Source organism: Papio anubis, chromosome 10 (assembly GCF_008728515.1).
Source record: "Papio anubis isolate 15944 chromosome 10, Panubis1.0, whole genome shotgun sequence".
In the NCBI taxonomy this organism is placed as follows: Eukaryota; Metazoa; Chordata; class Mammalia; order Primates; family Cercopithecidae; genus Papio; species Papio anubis.
The window spans coordinates 123,091,839-123,111,315 of record NC_044985.1 but is presented as its reverse complement, the minus strand read 5'-3'; the positions used below and the strand labels follow the sequence as shown (position 1 = coordinate 123,111,315).

The window sequence follows — 19,477 nt, the reverse complement described above, 5'->3', positions numbered from 1 at the left end:
CCTGCATCCTCCACTCAATTTCAGCCACACGCATTTTGTGCACCTCCAGTGGTGTTCCTGTTTTGCTGATCTAAATAATACTATGAAGATTATGCGTTTATATGAATTTTCTTAGACCTATTCGGGAAGTAGAATGCAAAAAAAAACAAAATTAACCTCATTGAGTTAAAAGTGGGTGGAAAGTTACACGTATAATTTTTACCATCCCCAAAAGTTGTCCGGACTCCCCAGGCACATGTGGGAGGGTGTTTATCTGATGACACAGTTGGGAGGCGCCCATTTCAAGGAAGATCTGCTGGATCTTGGTGTGTAGCTGGAGACAGGTTAACATCAGAGAGCAGGGGTCTAGGGCGGGCCATAATGGGCTTCAGGTAGGGCAGAGGTGGGAGAGTTGGAGGGGACTAGAGAAGGCGGGTCCTGCTTTCTTGAGTGAAATGCAAACACTGGCTCAGCCCGGTTGGCATTCTCAGAATGCCCACTCACAGTGCAAATAACATGGCCTCGGCAGCCGGAGAGGCCTACCTCTGGAGTTAGTGTCTGGTGGAAGTGAGGGGGTGGGAGGACCAGGGAGAGAAAGAGGAGGGGACAGGGTCGGGACCCGGTCCTGTATTCATGCTCAGTGCCCGGGACCGTGAGCTGACCCCACACTCATTTGAGCTCCAGGAGCCATGGGGAGCAGCTGGTGTAGGGCTTCTGGGTGGACATAGTGGTTTGCCCTGGAGAGGTTTAGACTGCCCTGCTGTCAAGGGCAAGATGTACCCAGTGTGTTCCTGGGTGGGCAGCATGGTCAACAGAGGAGGCGCACCTTCACCGTCTAGCTGGGTTAACTCTGGTATGCAGACGCCCTTGACGGCTCCCTCAAGCCTTGTGGCCTGGGACAAGTGATGTCACTGCTCCGTGCCTCAATCTCCTCTTCTGTGAAACAGGGTCATAATGGCACCTTCCTCAAACAGTGACTGAGAGATGGATGAGCTATGTTTGGAATCAGGTCTGCCAGGTTGGGGGAGCAGTGGGTGTCTTTTCCTGTCCCCCCACCCTCCTCCTCATCCTCACTGTGGCTCAGGGCTATATTTGCAGAGTCACCACCTCCAGCAGGCGTGGATACCATGTGAGTCAGCATGAGTGGGCACCTGCATCCTCGTGGGCTCCAGGAGGACCCGGGCAGCAAGCAGACCGTGGAGGAGGCTTTGCTGGGGACGGCTCCTTTGAGGGGCTACTTGGGGAAAATGTCCGTTAACCTCCCCTCCACGACCCCCACCATGCCCCTTCCTTCTGACCTGTATGCGCTGCGCGTATGGGTTGGGGCGAGATTCGGAGCACCCGGAGTCATTGCTGGACAGCAGACGCCTGGAGTTCTCGAGGCAAATAGGTCACGTTGTGTTTTCTTTGGAAAGGTTTAACCAGATGATGCCATTGTTAAAATGCCATTAAACTAAACATCATATGACAAGCCAAACAAATCCTTGCATGAATATCAAGAGCTGTAGTGGCCTCCCACGGTGGGTGTGTGTGCCCGAAATAACAGCAGGCCCCTTCAGAGGTGAAGGGATCTTTGGATTGGACGTGGCTCCTTTTGGAAGTCACATTCAGTCAGAGCGGAATCTGGTCTCATTAACCAGGGTCAAGCCACGCAGATGGTTAAAGATCCTCTAAGACTGTCTGAGCGTGTGTTTTTCAGTAGCACTGATAGATCTCAGGAGACACTGGCTATATTTTCCCCTGGATGCTGGCTGCTATGTAGGGAAAATGAGAGGATTCAGCCCAGAGTCAACACTAATGGTAGGTTGCTTTATTTTGAACGAAGCTTTTTATAGTGAGCACAGGAAAGCTGACCTTTTGCTTTTCAAAGTCACTTAGCTTCTGCATTTCCTGGTCTTCTGTTGTTAGGTTACTAATAAGTGTTTAAGGATTTATCTTTTTGGTGTGTAAAATGGTCTTGAAAATCAAACGAGGTATAAAATTGGTAACGTGCATGTCCTAGAAAAAGTGAAGTCAGTGGCCAAACTGGAAAATCAGAAATCAGCATCATACTTTCTTTTTTGAAACCATGGCCATGTTCTTTTTGTTGGGACCTCTGCCTGTCGCAAGCTAACAAGCGGGTCCGTGGAAGGCACCGGGCATTCGGGCCACAGGTCAGCGCGTCCCTCCCTCCGCGTGGCCCTCCCTCCACGTGGAGTAACACTCACCAGGGTATTTCTGCCTCTGCAGATTCCGCGTGCAGCAGCGCCCCAGGCTCCGGACCCAGCTCACCCAACAACAGCTCCGGGAGCGTCAGCGCAGAGAACGGCATCACGCCCGCCGTCCCCAGCATCCCGGCGGAGGTCAGTGCCAAGCATTTGTCCTGTGTCCCATGGAGAGAGTCGGACTCGGGACAGATGGGCTCGAAATGATCCCACTTTGCACTTGCCCTTCACTCTTCACCTTCCAGTTTGGGGTGAGGGAAAGTGGCCTATGAACCATCCTGAAAAGGACGCAGTTGGAGGTTGCTTAACCCTCCTGCCTTCCTCTCATCACAGACATCTCCTTGCATTATGAACACACTCATTCCAGGCACGTCGGGGACAGCCCTGAGCCTGGTCCTTTCTCCTGACCTCTTCCAGAGCAGATGTCCCTAGATGGTGTCGCAGCACAAGCCCACACGTGGCAGGTGCTCTAGGTAGACAGGACCCTACTGCCCGGCTCACTGTAGTCGCCAGTGTCTGAGGGTGGCTGAGAGGCCATGGGCACGTGGGCATAGTTGCTAAGTGAGACTTAAAATTTTTTATTTCGTATTGAGAAATACACAACGCAATGTTGGCCAACAAACCATGTGTCAGGGTCGACTGGAGCGTCACTCATGGTCAGCACGGCAGGGCCGGCCAAAGCCACAGAGCGGGGAGCTTTTCCAGGCATCATGGGAACCAGGCATCTCAGACCGCAGAGCTCAGCACCCCTGATCCCCTGCCTTCATCAGACCCCAAGTGGTTCTGGGAAGCACGTTGGCAAGCTAGAGGAGTCAGGGGACGCCTGGAGTCCCCGGGTGGGAAGGATGTCAGAGACGCAGGAGCTGAGCGGCAAGGCGGGGAGGAGTGGTGCCCAGGCTGACAGAGTCACGCCCTGACCACACCCAGAGGTTTTCCAGGACAGCAGGTCCCAGGACCTCACTCCGTGTATCTTGAGCTCCTTTGCGCCCTCTGTCTTTATCCCACACGTGTCTGGAGCGCCTTGTGCCAGGCCCAGGGACGGAGCCAGGCAGGCAGCAAGGACCCGCCCCTCACTCCACACAATGCCCCACTGAGGAGGAGAGGCCACCTCCAGAGCACAGGGGAGAAGAGAGAGGCAGAGAGAGGCAGTCTGTGGGCTGAGTGGTGCCCTGGGCCTGGGTCAACCTGACCATGGGGCAGGGTGGGAGGGGGACACTTTGGCAGAGTTTTCTGATGAGTTGAGCTGGAAATGCTGTCTGCTTCACGGGGCACAGTCTACTGAGTGGGAGGTTCCTTCTGAATTCTCTCCAACTTACAGAAGGCTGTAATTTATTAAATATAGTTATTGACTTTCCTTCTTAAATATTTAGAAATGAATCCTGCCCTTCCAGAGGACTGGCAAATCTTAGCTGGGATACAGAGGCATGAGTGTTTAACATTTTCATTTCAAATTTCAAGACCGTTTATGTATAAACATTTTTAGAGACTAGAATTACTGCTAGGAACGAATTTTGCACTTTGCCTGCAGGCTGCTTAATCCCCATTTTCTCTTATTCTTTTTACTTCATACATCGATTTCTTTTATTACCTGTCTTCAGCCTGCCAGCTTCAGTACTTATTTAGATGATTAGAAGTTTTAACAGTCCTCTGTATGGCTGTGGTCATAGCTGAGGTCTACCAGTAATAAGCCTTATAATGCAACCTAGAAATTACTTCCTGCCCTGTGAGGTTAACACTGGTTGCATCTTGTTAATTGTGGTCCTAGATACAGGTTTTTATTTAAAATGGGGCACTTGCGTACATGGTAGTTACTATTGGAACAGAACCTTGTTTGGGTGGGTCTGCGTCATTCCAGTTCTGTGTTAATTTTTACAAATCGTGATATGTAAATGAAACTACTGGAAATTAATAGACCGTGTAGAAGGAGTTGCAGGAAATGCCGAGAGGTGCCATTGTCCATGTCCCGCATCAGATGTTCATTAGAGGGGCAGGGGCAGCCTTTGCATGTTGGGCCACACCCAGGCGCCCTTTCTGGGTTTCAGCATCGCTAGAGTTGGACAGGTCTCTGAGAATGCCCGAGCTTCACAGCCAGGGGCTGGTTCTCCATTCCCACCTGGTGCAGAGGCTAGTGAGCCTGCCCATCAGAAGGGGCATCTTGAGTGGATGGGGGCATGGCGGGAGCAGGGGCCTGCCAGCCTGGCTCTCGGCACTGCCTTTTCTGTTCACCCTGAGGCCCCCAGAAACACTACTGTACCTTGAAGGCCCCCCGGACCCAGGGAAGCCCCAGTGTGCCAGGCACCTCCTCCTTTCCAGGGCCACGGAAGCCCAGTGTGCCGGGCACCTCCTCCTTTCCAGGGCCACGGAAGCCCAGTGTGCTGGGCACCTCCTCCTTTCCAGGGCCAGGGAAGCCCAGTGTGCCAGGCATCTCCTCCTTTCCAGGGCCAGGGAAGCCCAGTGTGCCGGGCACCTCCTCCTTTCCAGGGCCACGGAAGCCCAGTGTGCCAGGCATCTCCTCCTTTCCAGGGCCACGGAAGCCCCAGTGTGCCGGGCACCTCCTCCTCTACAGGGCCAGGGAAGCCCAGTGTGTCATCCAGGTACTTAAAGGGACAGCTCCTCTGTGGCTGCTGCTGCTGTTATTTACATGCGTGCCTCGATGCTCTGACTTCAGGCCCGCGGACTTTGCCTCTGAACACATCCTAAGGTGAGGTCCAGGGGGCTCCAGCCTCCCGCAGGGCTCGGCCCCGAGACAGAAGATGGCAGAGCGCCCTGCGATTTCTCAAGTGGACCAGTCAGCATCTCCAAGGAACAAATTCTCAGAAGGCTCCTTTAGTTCCAGAAATGGGCTTACAAACAAACAAACAAACAAACAAACAAAAAAAAAACCTTGCTTACAAAGGAAATAGAAACTTTGCAAACATTAGAACGTCTCCTTATTTTGTTCCCAAATGATAATAACACAAGCACAGTTGTGCTTTCCTGGAAATCACAAGCATTTTCTCTACAGCATAACTTACTGATAATTCTTTAACTTTTGACAAAAAAAAAATTGTCTAGGAAAAATGTTTTTCTCGGTAGCTCTTTAATCATTACTTACACAGTGTAATGTGTGAGCAAATCTAAAGTGAGTTGCAGGGTTTCCTCTGGGGCGAGGTGCGCTGTGAATTTGCTCCTAAGTGAGAAGGCTGGACTTTCTGTTCTGTAGGAACAGCCTGAGTGTAAGTGTTTATCAGGAGAAGTGTTTCTTCATGTCCCCACGGGCCACTCATGTGTCTTTTGGAAAATATCTCTTCAGATCCTTTGCCCACTTTTATATGGGCTGCTTTGGGTTTTGCTGGTGAGTTGCTGGAGTTCCCTGCATATTCTGGATACTCTTCCCTTGTCGGATGAATAACTTGCACGTTTCCCCCTTCCGCAGGTCGTCTCTTCACTCTGGTGATTTTTTTCCTTTGCTGTGCAGAAGCTTTTTAGTTGAGCAGAGTCCCGGTTGTCTGTTTTCGTTTTTGTTGCCTGTGCTTTTGAGGCCTTAGTCATAAATCTTCCACAATAGGCAAGAGGCAGAATCAACCTCAGTGTCCTTCAGTGGATGAACAGTCAGAGAAAATGTGGTGCTGTACACAGTGGAGTACTATGCAGCCATCAAAAAGGATGGAATCCTGACATTTGCAGCAACACAGATGGAACTAGAGGCGTTCATGTTAAGTGAACTAAGCCAGGGACAGAAAGACAAACATCGCATTTTCTTATTCATCTGGGGGAGCTAAAAAAGTTGCTGTCGTGGAGGTAGAGAGTATAATGGAATCTGTTTATTCATTGTTAATGTTAGTTTCTGGCAAGGGGATTTCTATCTGCCAAACCCCACTAACTAGCGTGATTACAACATTTATTCATTCTCTGTTTGCCCATTCATTCAGCAGACATTCCTTGAGTAGCTACTGTGTAGGGGATATAGTGGTGATAAACTATTGTCCTTTTTAGCAAAACACATTGATTCTACAAGCAAAAAGATGTTAAGTATCACAGTAGTTCAAGTTCTTGGAGACTGTTGCTGCTGACCCTTCCTGTGTGGCCTTCTAATCTGTACTCCTGGCTTATGTTTGCTTTATCCAAGCCCATTCTTTAAAAGTTACATGACCTATAACCTGTTTTTCTAACTTAATGTATCATAAACAAGTGTCCAAGTAATCACCCAAGATTGTTCCTAACCCCCAGAGTGTCCTGATGTGCAATGCCCCTCCGTTCTGTTAACACCGAGGTGCTGGGGAAGCCACATTGCTCTGCCCTGCCTGCTGGGTGCTCAGCCCCACAGCCGAGGCTTCATTGGCATCAGGCCTTCTCCTTATTTCTTAACGTTGCATCCCAAGAGTGGAGCTCTAGGATCAAAGGTTAGACTGATTTTGAAGGCGTTTGCCATAGACTGCCATATTGTCCTGCAGAAAGGATGCCACTAAGTGATTTGCAGCGCTCTCAACAGCGTTTGCGGTTCCTCTAGGCCAAGGTGGTATTATCATTTTTCAAAAATGTTTGCCAATTTTTTGGGTTTCAAAATACGTTTCCAGATGACCATAATGTGTTTTCCTGAACGTCTTCCGCTTCCTGAGCTCTGCCGTCACTGGTCTTCACCGCATGCTTTTCTCACTGTTAGTTGTTTGATTCGCAAGCGCTCTGTGCTGACCCTCACCTGCCTCATACGTGGTTAGTATTGTTGTCATCATTGCCTGCCTTTCATAGAAGCACTTGTTTTATGATTTTCTTTTTATTTTTAATTTGTGTGGGTACATAATGTATGTATTTATGGGGTACGTGAGATGTTTTGATACAGGCCTGCAATGCGTAGTTGTCACGTCATGCAGAGTGTGGGGTGCCCATCCTCTCAAGCATTTATCCTTTGTGTAACAATCCAATCATACCCTTATAGTTATTTTTCAATGTACAATTAAATTTTATTTCCTTTTTGGTTTCTGCTTTTCTTGTTGTCTGGAAAGACATGGCCAACGCCAACTACAAAAAGGCATTGTAAAGTGTATTATCCTAGAAACTGCAAAACGGCATTGCAAACTGTATTATCCTAGATTTCCTTCTGACTAGTCTGTGGTAAATAATCACACTGAATTGAAATCAACACGATGATGCTGGACAAGGTGACAGAAGAACTCGTATCGCGGGGAGGAAACTGGAGCCGTGCATTGGGCTTTCATGTTGTGGTGCGTGTTGAAATCTCATGCTCTCGTTGCTGTATCATTTGCTACATGTATGTTTGCACTCATATATCAGAATTCAGTGCAGGCTGCCACAGGTGTTTTCATCGTTGTTTTTCTTGGTGTATATTGCTGATGTTTGGCCATAACAGACTGTGACAGTCATCATGTGTTCTGTCCCCAGACGAGTTTGGCGCACAGACTTGTGGCGCGAGAAGGCTCGGCCGCTCCACTTCCCCTCTACACGTCGCCGTCCCTGCCCAACATCACGCTGGGCCTGCCTGCCACCGGCCCTGCTGCTGTAAGTCAGCCCCCGTGGGTCCGTGCGGCATGGGGTGGCGGTGATGGGCCCTTCCACCCCAGCATCGCTGGCTGTGCTTTCCAGGGCACGGCGGGCCAGCAGGATGCCGAGAGACTCACCCTTCCCGCCCTCCAGCAGCGGCTCTCCCTTTTCCCCGGCACCCACCTCACTCCCTACCTGAGCACCTCGCCCTTGGAGCGGGACGGAGGGGCAGCGCACAGCCCTCTTCTGCAGCACATGGTCTTACTGGAGCAGCCGCCGGCACAAGCGCCCCTCGTCACAGGTGAGCACAGTTGGGCCTGGGTGCAGCCAGGCTCTGAGGCTACCCGTGCTCTGGACGGTGCCCGGCCCTCCCCTGCCTTTGGAGGAGACGAAGGCACGCCTGTCCCACCCCCACAGTTCCCAAACTCACATCCCCCTCACGTAATGTAGCTGCCGTGACTGCAGTGAAAATCCACGCCTCACTCCCAGAGTCAGGTAGATGGAGTGGAAGCGGAAGTCACTTCCCTTTCTCACCTTTTGGGAGAGGCCACTGGCTCTTGCAGTTTGGGTTTCTGTCTGGACCAAGCTGAGCCAGCACTGGAAGCCCAGAACTGACTCTTGTGGTCAGTTGATGTTAGCAGAACTTTTACAAATGTGCACTGTCTGGGGGTGTGGTTACATTTAGAAAAATACGATTTAGAGAAAAATGGGAACTTCCTTATGAAATTACATAGCAACAGCAATGTGAAAGTATAACTTCAGAAATGAGGGAGCACCGGCCGGGCGTGGTGACTCACACCTGTAACCCCAGCAGTTTGGGAGGCCGAGGCAGGTGGATCACCTGAGGTCAGGAGTTCAAGACCAGCTGACTAACATGGTGAAACCCTGTCTCTACTAAAAATACAAAAATTAGCCGGGCGTGGTGGTGCACACCTGTAATCCCAGCTACTCGGGAGTCTGAGGCAGGAGAATTGCTTGAAACCGGAAGGCAGAGGTTGCAGTGAGCCAAGATGGTGCCACTGCACTCCAGCCTGGGCGACAGAGCGAGACTCCGTCTCAAAAATAAATAAATAAATAAACAAAGAAACAAATAAATAAATAAACGAGGGAGCCTCTACCTACCCCCTTGCCATGCGGGTCATGATTATACATCTTCATAGCTTTGGGTTTGGCTTCCTGGAAATCTGTTGTTGCCAATGAAAAGCTGAAATACCCTCAGAGCTGCCCCTGTGAAACTCTGGCAGGGAACTTGGTGAAAACTCGGGTGTGGCATGTTGTAGGAGGCTGTGCTGCAGGATGCGTGGGACTGGGGGCTGGCTTGGGTGGGCTTGGGCCTCTGGCTTGACTAGTCTGGTGGATTTTGGTGTTTTCTTGTTTTGCGCTGCCCATGTGTCTCTGTTTAGACAGAGAGGATTCTTTCTTATTCCTCCTTTGCCCAGAAGCCACATGGGGCAATCTTTGTTTTGTGTCTGAGCCCCTTTCTGTTTGTTTCTCCAGAAGCTTGAATTCGTGTCCCTGCCTCTGTAGAACAAAGGAGCCCGTGGTGTGACGAGGGAGGGGGCAGCCCTCACAGTGCCTCTCTGAGCTCCGGCCACAGTGGCAGGCACGGGGATCTCTCTGGAGGAATGTATCTGAGACTGCGTCTGAGTCTCTTAGATGCTGTAGAGCAGCTAGCACGAGGGTGGGTAGGGAAGGACACCTGAGTTCCTCTCTCGTATCTTTTAAAAACGTAAAATATGCCTGATCCTTCAGGATTCCTGGGATTCACTTCGTCAGAGATGTTTCTGTTTGTCACTCATCTTCTTTCCTTCTCTAAATCAGTTTATGATGCACGATTAAGTAACATGCGTAATCTTGTGTATCAGATGTTTGGAAAACAGCCTTTTTGATAGAACCTGAATATTGAGTTTGCATGGATCTCACCTCTCTGAGAAACGTGCTGAACCCGGCATTGCTTCTTCCCTGTGTACAGTCAGTCCTCTTTTCCTCCCAGGTGCAGCTTGCTCATTGGCATGGGGACCTGCCCACGGTGCCCTCCCCAGGCTCTGTAGTGCCAGGGGGCCCATGCATGGCTGCCCAGCTTGCTCTGGCTTTGCTTTACACCTGTGCCCAGCAAGCCCCTCCAGTCCCATGCCGCCACCTCCAAAACTGCAAGCCCCTTCCTCCTGCATGGCCTCCCCAGGTTGCCAGCGGCTCATCCTGCAAACCCCCTGGCTGGGAGCCTCCGAGCCAGTGTCACGTGTGCAGCGTAGTGCAGCCACACAGCTGCCTCTGTCCCAGCTTCCTCCTGCTCCGTGACCCTGGGAAGCCACTTGTGCTCTGTGCGCCTTGTTTTCCCATCTGGGAAGCGGGGACACTCATGGTCTGCCCCCGTGCGCCCGATGAGGGGAAGCGGGCTGTGCACTCATATGCCTCTGCAGGTGTTGGCGTCGTTGCTTTGTTCTTCTTAACCTGCCACCTCCCATACTCTCTCACTGCCCCAGCCGGCCCCGTCTGTCCTCAGTGCCTCAGGACCCTCCCCTAGCCCTGCCATGAGTAAGGCCCTCATTTGGAACCCGCTGGGATTGCCCCATCCTCTTGTGGGAAGAAGCCTCCTGCACAGGTTTCTGCCCCTCCAGTCTGTCCTTCTGCAGCCACCAGACTCTCCTTGAAGGCCTGGAGGCCCCCATGCCGTCTAGAGCAGTACTGGCCAGGTCAGGAGCCACCAGCCACGGGGAGCTGCCAGTAGAAAGTCAGAGTTAGAATTCAGTTGGCCAATAGAAAGTCAGAGTAGAATTCAGTTGGCCGGGCGCGGTGGCTCACGCCTATAATTCCAGGAATTTGGGAGGCGGAGGCGGGCGGATCACAAGGGTCAGGAGATCAAGACCATCCTGGCTAACACGGTGAAACTCTGTCTCTACTAAAAATTTAAAAAAAAAAAAAAAAAACCCGGGCGTGGTGGCAGGTGCCTGTAAGTCCCAGCTACACCGGAGGCTGAGGTAGGAAAATGGCCTGAACCCGGGAGGCAGAGGTTGCAGTGAGCCAAGATCACGCCACTGCACTCCAGCCTGGGTGACAGAGCGAGACTCCATCTCAAAAAAAAAAAAAAAAAAAAGAATTAGAATTCAGTTTCTCAGTCACATGTGCACCACATCCAGTGCATGGCCGCAGGTGCCTGCGAGTGTTCTCATTGTCACAGAGGGTCCTGGCAGGGTGGCACTGGCCTGGAGTGAAGTCCCAGCTTGGGAGCAGGAACTCCAGCCTTGTTCTACAAGCCTCGTTTCTCTTCCCTAGTCCGGCACAGCAGCCAGGCCAGCCAGCTCAGTGCTGGACCAGGCCGCAGCCAGCCCCCAGAGCCAAGGCTCTTTCCCAGGGCCCTTTTCTCCATCAGGCATGGTTCATCTGCCCCCTCGTCCCAGGCCTCCAGCCCTGCCCCAGCCCTGCCTTGTTGCTCCTTCCCTGGACCACGCTGCATCTTCGTCTCCGTGTTCTGCCCTTTCCTGCAGTTGTTGATGAACTCCTGCTTGAGTTGGTCTCTGGACAGCAGTGCCTGTGTTTTCCTGGCCCACAGACAGACCCACCTTCTCGCGGGTAATCATGGTGCATAGGTGAATAGGATATCAAAGCTAGAACAGCCCTCCAGTCACAAATGCTTTGAAACAGAGGCCTCTGTGGGTGAGGTCACCAGTGGAAACCAGAGGGGTGAGCCATGGTCCAGGGTCTCCCGGAGCTGCCTCCTACATGCCACGTACCTCCAGTCAGCCCCTTTCCACACCGCTCCAGGCAGCTGCTTGCCAGTCACAGGCTTGGCGTGCCTCTTCTATATCCCTGTTTATGTGCTGCTCCCATGGTCACTGTGGACTCAGATCTTTGCAGAGTGGCTGGTATATTCTCGGAGGTTAGTCTCTGCATAACCAGCTGAGGCGGGGAGTGGAGCTCAGGAGCCCATTCCTGGGTGAGGAGAGTGTGCAGAGCCCTATGCTGCTGCTTTAGTTGGACACAAAACTGTGGGCATGATCATTGCCTGGGCAGCCCAGCTAAGTCCTCTGTGGTGCCCGTGTGGCTGAGAAGCAGGACTTTGAGAACTGTGTAACCGTGTAACCTGCTGTCAGGACCCAAGAGACCCAGGAGGATCTTGGTAGTGCAGCATGTGGAGGAGAAGGCTGGAGACCAGGGCTGTGCCACAGGTGGGCCTAGGGAAGGTTTCCCAGAGAAGTGGCATCAGAGCTGAGATCTCAGTAGGAGCCTGCAGGTGGAGAGGGAAGGGCCCAGGTAGGGGGAGATGTGTGTGCCTGCTGGAGGTGACCTTGTCACAGATCTTTCTAGTATCCTGGCCACACACTCAGAGCATGCCACCAGCGTCTTAAGGCTACTGCCTTCCTGAACTGGCAGTGGACATCCACTGTCCCGTGGTCACACGCTGAGTCGAGGGTGCCCCTGGCTTCTTTGTTAGCAATTGCGTGCTACCGTTTAGACCTGATTTCCCCCGAAAACAGCGAGTCCCAGGAAGGGCTTGAGCACAGCTGGCAGTGGTTCATGTCCCATAACTGGCACGCGAGGCTGTGGTCCTCAGCCCTGGCCTGGCCTCAGCTCCATCCCCAGAAGCTCAGACAGACGCTGATTGGTCCAAGTGGGTCCAGAGCATGCAGATTATTCCTTGGGCGGCCAGGATTACAAACGGTGAGTCGGATCTAACTCTTGCTTGGTGTACTTCTCAATGGAAGGATTTTAAAGAATTTCACAGAAAAAAAGCAATGGAAATACACCAGATGGACTTTTAAGGACTCAGGCACCCTGAATTGTTCATCTCATGTGAATTCATCGCTTAAACAGATTCCCAGTGTGTGAAGACCAACTCTTCAAATCTGGGTCTGGAACTTGAGAGCAACCCAGTCTTTCGCCTTCTTTTTTCTTAAATCCCCATACCTGGTGGGGTGTGTCTGAGTGATGCGTTTGCAAACTCACTCATTAGTTTGGGTATTGCTGAGCAGGGTGTGCTAAAACTTAGACCCTGGTTGGCTGGGTGCATTCCAGGGTGCCCCCTCAGGAACTGTCATTGCAGTTACTGTGATTGCGTGTTAGAGTGTGCACTTGCAGGGGAGCTGGCCACCGAGCACAGTTCAGGCTCAGCACCAAGTCCCTCCAGGAGGAGCAGGAGCCAGCAGCCGTAGGGACACAGCCGTCCAGCGCCAAGAACCAGGGTCAGCTGTTGCTCCTGCACTGGACACAGGGAGGGGCTTCTGCCAGTGCTCTGGGCAGAAGGAGCAGAAGCTGGGAAAACCCTGGCTAAGGTGCCCAGTGGAGGAGCCCAGAGCAAGGGGCCACTGGGACCACAAGAGCCAGGCTCTGCCCCACACCCCACCCAGCACCACACAGCCAGCCCCTGCAGTTGGGTCACCGACCACAGAATTGTATCCTGATGGACTAGGATTTTATGCTCAAAAGTCCCTGACAGTGTATCCTGAAGACCACATCATGGTCTGTCATCAGAAGCTCTTGTTAATGATCTCAGGGATCCAAATTGGAAACCACCAAGCCAGCAAATCACATTGCTCTGCAGAGGCCAGGGCACCGCTTTTCAGGACACCCACGGGTAAGGTGTCCCCGTGTGTGGCGGCCCTGGGGTTTGCACCCTGGAGGCAGCGGAGTGAAATTCTGAGTGGGCGAGATAGGCTGAGAGAGAGTGAGGGGCTGGCCCCTGGGGAGTGCAACTGGAAAAGGAACAGGGCCAGTCTGCACAGGGGTCTCTGCTCACGCCAGTTCTGAAAGTGAAGCCCTGTTCCCATGGGGCATAGGCCTGTGTCCCAGAGTGAAGCTGGTGGCCTGGGAAATCCCTGGGCCCATGCAGAGGGTGGCGGGAGGCAGAGACCTGGATGAAAAGGAGCTGGGGAGCGCTGTGCAGCCCCCACTCACACTGCTGGCTTGAGTCACTTGTTCCTTATCATGTGTCACGCCGGAAAGCTGAATCCTATGAAATTGGCATGTCCTTCTCCTCCTCTGCAGAGCGTCAGGCCTGGGCAGGGGACTGTGTAGCTCATCACCGCCTCCAGCCCTGAATGGTATGCACACTAAGGCTTTGGGGGAAAACAATGCTAAGGAAAATGTCTTTCAGCTTCCTATTGCTTTCTGAGAAGAGACCTTTTTAGCAACTACGTAGCCTTGCATCCCCTGAAGGCAGCTTCGTGTGACTGACTTCCTTATTTCTTCCATGAAATAGTTCAATCCCACGTAATACCCACATCAACAATTGATAAATTCTGAAATGCCTTTTTTTTTTCTTTTTTCTTTTTTTTTAAGACCGAGTCTCGTTCTGTCACCCAGGCTGTAGTGCATTGGCATGATCTGGGCTCACTGCAACCTTGCCTTCCAGGTTGAAGCGATTCTCCTGCCTCAGCCTCCTGAGTAGCTGGGATTACAGGCGTGTGCCACCATGAGCAGCTAATTTTTGTATTTTTAGTAGAGACGGGGTTTCGCCATGTTGGCCAGGCTGACCTCAGGTGATCCACCTACCTCGGCCTCCCGAAGTGCTAGGATTACAGCCACCGCGCCCAGCCTGACATGCCCTCTTTATGGTGCTTAACTTTTTTCTTTTTTTAACCTTTTCAGGGAATGGTTCTGACATAATACCCACGTCAACAACTGATAATTCTGAAATACCTTTTTTAGGATGGTTTACCTTTTTCTTTTTTTAACGTTTTCAGGGAATGATTCTGAATGGATTTTTAGTCATTCACTTTAATTTAGTAGCCAGGCATTGATAATAAAATTTAAGATAATGTATCTTTCCGGAAAGTTGTGGGGTTGGGTGAAAAGGGATGGTGGGTTAGAGAACACTGGTGAATAACTTTTGAAAAGGTAGCGAAGAGCAGGCTTGCTGGGGTCTTGCTGGGGTCTTGCTGGGGGTCTCTTGGGGGTCTGCTGGGGTCTTGCTGGGGTCTTGTTGGGGGTCTTGCTGGGGTCTTGCTGGGGGTCTTGCTGGGGTCTGGCTGGGGTCTGCTGGGGGTCTGGCTGGGTTTAGTCTGGATGTGTCCTTTGTGTTTGCGTATCACATAGTATTTCTTAAATTTAGATAGCCCCTGCAAAGGGACTTGAGAAGCACTAAGCTGCATGCATGGCTCTCACTGGGAAGCCTGGGCTCCCTAAACCTGATGACACACCCAGCTGCCTGGTGAGCGCCGACATCAGTGTCCTGGGGGAGGGACATGACAGGAGCTGCCACTTGCTGGCAGGCTACCTTGTATCCCTGGAGATCCCGTAGCCCTTGCAGCTGGCACGTAGCCCCACCTGGGGGCAGGAAGAGCCGCCCTCAGGCAGATGCCGAGTTCCAAAGAGTCCCCCACCAGGGCCTCCAAGAGCTGGTTTGGTCACTTCCTTTGTCATTTCACCCGGTCATGTGCCCTTGAGTGGGTCAGGGTCATTTTTACCCTGAGCAGCATTGTTTAGTGTTTACTCCCCTCAGGTTACCAGGGGAACACTTCACGGAGCCGGGCAGAGGGTTCATTAGGTCCTTTTGCCCACAAAACCATGGAAAAATGTTAAACTACCTAAACCAACAATTTGCAGTATATACATATATCTCTCTCTCGATGAAAAGCATGCAGAAGGAAAAAGTGTACTTGACTAGGTCGCGTTTTAAATCAAGATACAGATGCCAATTAAAGCAAGATCATCTCTTATCAAAATGGATTCTTTTAATCAAAAAAATACAGGGTTGGTGACGGTGTGGTGAAGTGGGTACCCTCCACTCAGCTGGCAGGGATTAGCCACATCTTTTCAGAAAGGGGTTTTGACAATATGCGTCAGGACTTTTCAAAGTGTTCATGCCATCTTTGTGTCTAAAACCAGTGTTCAGAGAGACCTTAAAATGATGTCAACCCTAAGGACAATTATTTTTCTCACAACTCAGGCTGTCTTTGGAAATACCTGGAGGCTCCAGAACCGTGGCAGCCTTCCTCAGCACACTGGTGGCCCTCTCTCCCCTCCCACTGTGCTGTTCTGGCCAAACCCCACCTTTCTAGGGCCTGTGGCCCCCAGGAACAATTGTGTGGTAGCCACTCCTGGGAACAGCTTCCTCTTTGAAACCTGCCACACGGGACTCCTGACGTTTCCTGTGTCGACCTGATTTTCCATAGAAAATTGCCTCCAAATTACGGTTCCTGTAGTTCCAAAGCACCAGCTCATGGCCCCAGCCTCAGCTGGAAGGGGCCCAGTTAGTGAGCCAGCTCTGGGGCACCAGGGCAGAGCGCCTGGGCTGGCGGGCACAGGGTGCAGTTGTCTCCATCACTTACTCAATAGCCCTCTCTCCCTCCTCTCTTCTTCCTCTTCCCCTCTGCTGTTTCTTCCTCCAATTATCTTCAGACTGGTATCTTTCAGGCCTGGGAGCACTGCCCCTCCATGCACAGTCCTTGGTTGGTGCGGACCGGGTGTCCCCCTCCATCCACAAGCTGCGGCAGCACCGCCCGCTGGGGCGAACCCAGTCGGCCCCGCTGCCCCAGAACGCCCAGGCTCTGCAGCACCTGGTCATCCAGCAGCAGCATCAGCAGTTTCTGGAGAAACACAAGCAGCAGTTCCAGCAGCAGCAACTGCACATGAACAAGGTGGGTTTGCCGGCTAAGTGCTTCCGGGCCCCAGGGTGGCTGTGTGCTGCACGCTTCAGCCTCAGTCTTCAGCACTGGCCCCTTTCTGACCTTGAGGGGGGGCATGAGGCAGAAAGAGGGAACTGGGGAGGCACATGCTCTGGCCCACGGCACAGAGCTGGGCAGGGGCAGAAGGGATGCTGCTGGGAGCTTGGGCTCAGGAACAGATCACCTGCAGCGGGACGCGCAGGGCCAGTGCCCTCTCCCAACAGCCCACATGAGTTCAGTTAGACCACGTCCTGCCCATGGTGGCGCATCAGTGCCAGCGAATGGAATAGTCTACTTGGGCAACACTGTTTTCTTGGGTTTCCTAAGGCCATTTACTAAACATATCTTTAAATAAACCAGCAACCCACAGTGCCCATCTTCCAGGCCATCCAGCACTTGCAGACTGCCTGAGTGCATAAGCAGCGTGTACAGGGCCAGGGGGGCCCGGGTGGAGTTGTACAGGTGCAGAACTCCAGCAGGAAGTTGAAGGGACACTGTCAGAGCTGGTTCTGGGCCCGGGCCAGCCCACAGAGGTTTACGTAACCTACAGACATCTTGAAAGTCACTCAGATAAGTCCATTTTCAGGAGGAGTTAGTAGGCAAGGCTAGCGTTGCAATGCTGGTGAAGAGGAAAACTAACGTGCTGAAAATGTGTTGATCAAATGCTGGCATTTGAAATAGAGCAACTTTAAGATAGGAGATGAGATGAGCTGCTGTCGATATAGTCCAGCAGTTCCTCAAAAGGTTGGACACAGCCACCACATGGCCCCACAGCTCTGCTGCCAGAGGTGAAAGCACACATCTACACGTGAACTCACTCAGACGTTCACAGCAGCCTGAGTCCCTGTGTCAGGCCGTTCCCGCACTGCTGTAGAGAAACACCTCAGACTGTGTGATTCATAAGAAAAGAGGTCTGATTGGCTCCTCGTTGTGCAGGCTGTAGAGGAAGCATGGTGCTGGCATCTGTTTCTGGGGAGGCCTCAGTCGTAGCAGTAGGCAAAGGGGGAGCAGGCGCATCACTTGGCAAGAGCCGGAGCAAGGGGTGGGGAGAGGGGCCACACACTTCTAACCGACCAGACCCCACCAGAACCCACTCACCAGTGAGGACAGCACCAGCGGACAGTGTTCAACCGTTCATGCCAAATCCACCCACGTGATCTGGCCACCTCCCCGCTACCAGGTCCCACTCTCCCACTTTGTGGTCCCACCTCCAGTATTGGGGGCTACGATTCAGCAGGAGATGTGGGCAGGGACACAGATCCAAACTGTATCAGCTGTAATAACTATCAGTCGCAATAGCCACATTACATGGCAATAGCCCAGGTGTCCATCCTGTGATCCGCGGCCACACGCCGGCACACCAGAATGTCAGCCATAAAGCGGAATGACACTGACATGCTGCAGCACGGAAAAGCCTTGGAAGCAGGGTGCGGGCACAAGAGGCCGCGTGTGGCGTGAGGAAGCAGGGTGCAGGCACAAGAGGCCGCGTGTGGTGTGAGGAAGCAGGGTGCAGGCACAAGAGGCCGCGTGTGGTGTGATTTCATGCACATAAAACGTCCACAGCAAGGCTGTGACCCACAGAGGACAGATGCAGATTTGTGTGGTGCTGGCCTGGATGCCATGGCATGTGGGGGAGCATTGCCAGGGGAACAGCATCTCTTTTTTAGGGATGTTGAAAATATTCCAAAATTGGACTATGGTGCAACTCTGTAAATATACTAAAAACAACAAGTGATATCATTTAAAAGCATGAATTGGATGGTATGTGAATTATATCCCAATAAAGCTGTTACAAGGAAGAAAGAGGATGAGTTGATGCGAGGGGAACGTCTGGGGTGATTTTCAGAAGAAACGTTGAGAAACCTGTGGCAGATTTGGAGAGACGGAATCGTTTCTCGGTTTATTGTCTCTCCTGTAAAAGTGCGGCCCCGACTCCACCCCGCCCCTGTTGCTTCCCTGGATTTCAGGACCAGTCCTGGGTTGTCCGCCTGTCCAGAGGCTCAGGGTCTTCTGTGGTTTCCCTGAGGGTGAAAAATTGGGGTTAGGATTGGGGAGGAGACAGACTTTCTAGCACAGGTAGACAGGAGTTGGAAGGTGAAGTACCAGGATCCCCAGCAAGTGCAGAGGCAAAGCTGTGGGGAGCGAGCCCTCCACCGCCAACACTGCTGCCTCTTCCGGCAGCCCTGACCTCCTGATATCATTAACCCCTCCCGCCTGCCTCGTCCCAATTTCCTTCTCTCAAGCCCCACGGTTCCAGCCTAGAAGAAGAGTCAGCTCAGCCCTGGCAGTGGTCGAAGGCTTTGATTGCGTGGTGTCCAGTCCAGCGGGGCTGATGTGGGGAAGGCCTCTGGGAGATGGCAGCTGGCTGTGGCCCAAATCCATCCCAGTGTGTGAGCCATCATGGGGCTGCAGGCTCAGGATTGAGGAGACGGGCCCCTTGGGGCCTTGCTCCAGGGTGGCAGCCGCGTCAGACCAGATGCCCAGCACAGGCCGCAGCCTGGCCCCTGCTGCCCACTGGGCATCACAAAATAGGCTCGCCACCCCCACCCCACATGCCCCTCCCCCGCCAAGCCCTCATCACTGGACAGCAGGGAACACATCAGAAATGGGTGGGACACCCAGCAAATCCCCTCACTGGGACGGGAAGGGCACAGGCTGTGGGCGTGCCGGGCGCCTGCTAGGCATCTTTACTCCCAGGTGTCAAAAGCACTTTCACATCCGTCTTCCTAATGCCAACCTAGGTTTGTTAATTTTATTATGTCATTATCTGAGCGATGGGGTAGGAGGTTTGAGGAAGACAGGAAGCACCTGTTGACATGCCTTATACTCTTGAAGGATTCAGAAACCGGGTGCTCTCACTGAAGTTTGTTCTGTGATTGATTTCTGGGAGTGAATGACAGTTGATTGAAACGTTTAGACAGTGTTTTCCCGGGACGCCCAGGAAGACAAGGATCTTACCCAGGCTGCCTAACACTGACGTCCCCACCCTTCCTCTTGGAGGATGATGTCCCCAGGGGCTTGTTCCCTGAGGGCATCTGCCCAGCTCTGGCAGCTGTGAGCCCTCCTGTCCCACGGCGCTGCTCCAGCCTACATCAGGGTTGCAACTGGGCCCGGGTTGGTCTGCCCCTCCTTCAGCCTGTACCTTAGAGAGAGGTGCTTTGGAAACATCACTCTGAATAAAAAAGAGAGAAAGAGAGGCAGCCTGTGCCTAGC

The 19,477-nt window shown here is 52.5% G+C and overlaps 1 protein-coding gene across 20 annotated transcripts in view; it reads left to right on the top strand.

The window, feature by feature from the left end:
* Nucleotides 1-19,477, top strand: part of HDAC4 (histone deacetylase 4) — a 298,215-nt gene that overhangs the window by 204,460 nt on the left and 74,278 nt on the right. For 17 of the 20 annotated variants that reach the window (XR_004176678.1, XM_031651658.1, XM_031651650.1 and 14 more), the window contains 4 exons: nucleotides 2,209-2,321; nucleotides 7,563-7,679; nucleotides 7,764-7,962; nucleotides 15,999-16,237. Coding sequence is in view for 19 of the 20 variants with exons in the window: in XM_031651658.1 (XP_031507518.1) it covers nucleotides 2,209-2,321; nucleotides 7,563-7,679; nucleotides 7,764-7,962; nucleotides 15,999-16,237 (668 nt within the window). In the remaining variant the exon portion in view is untranslated. The remainder of the gene's footprint in view (nucleotides 1-2,208; nucleotides 2,322-7,562; nucleotides 7,680-7,763; nucleotides 7,963-15,998; nucleotides 16,238-19,477) is intronic. The other 3 variants (XM_031651660.1, XM_031651647.1, XM_031651652.1) reach the window with 1 other exon arrangement.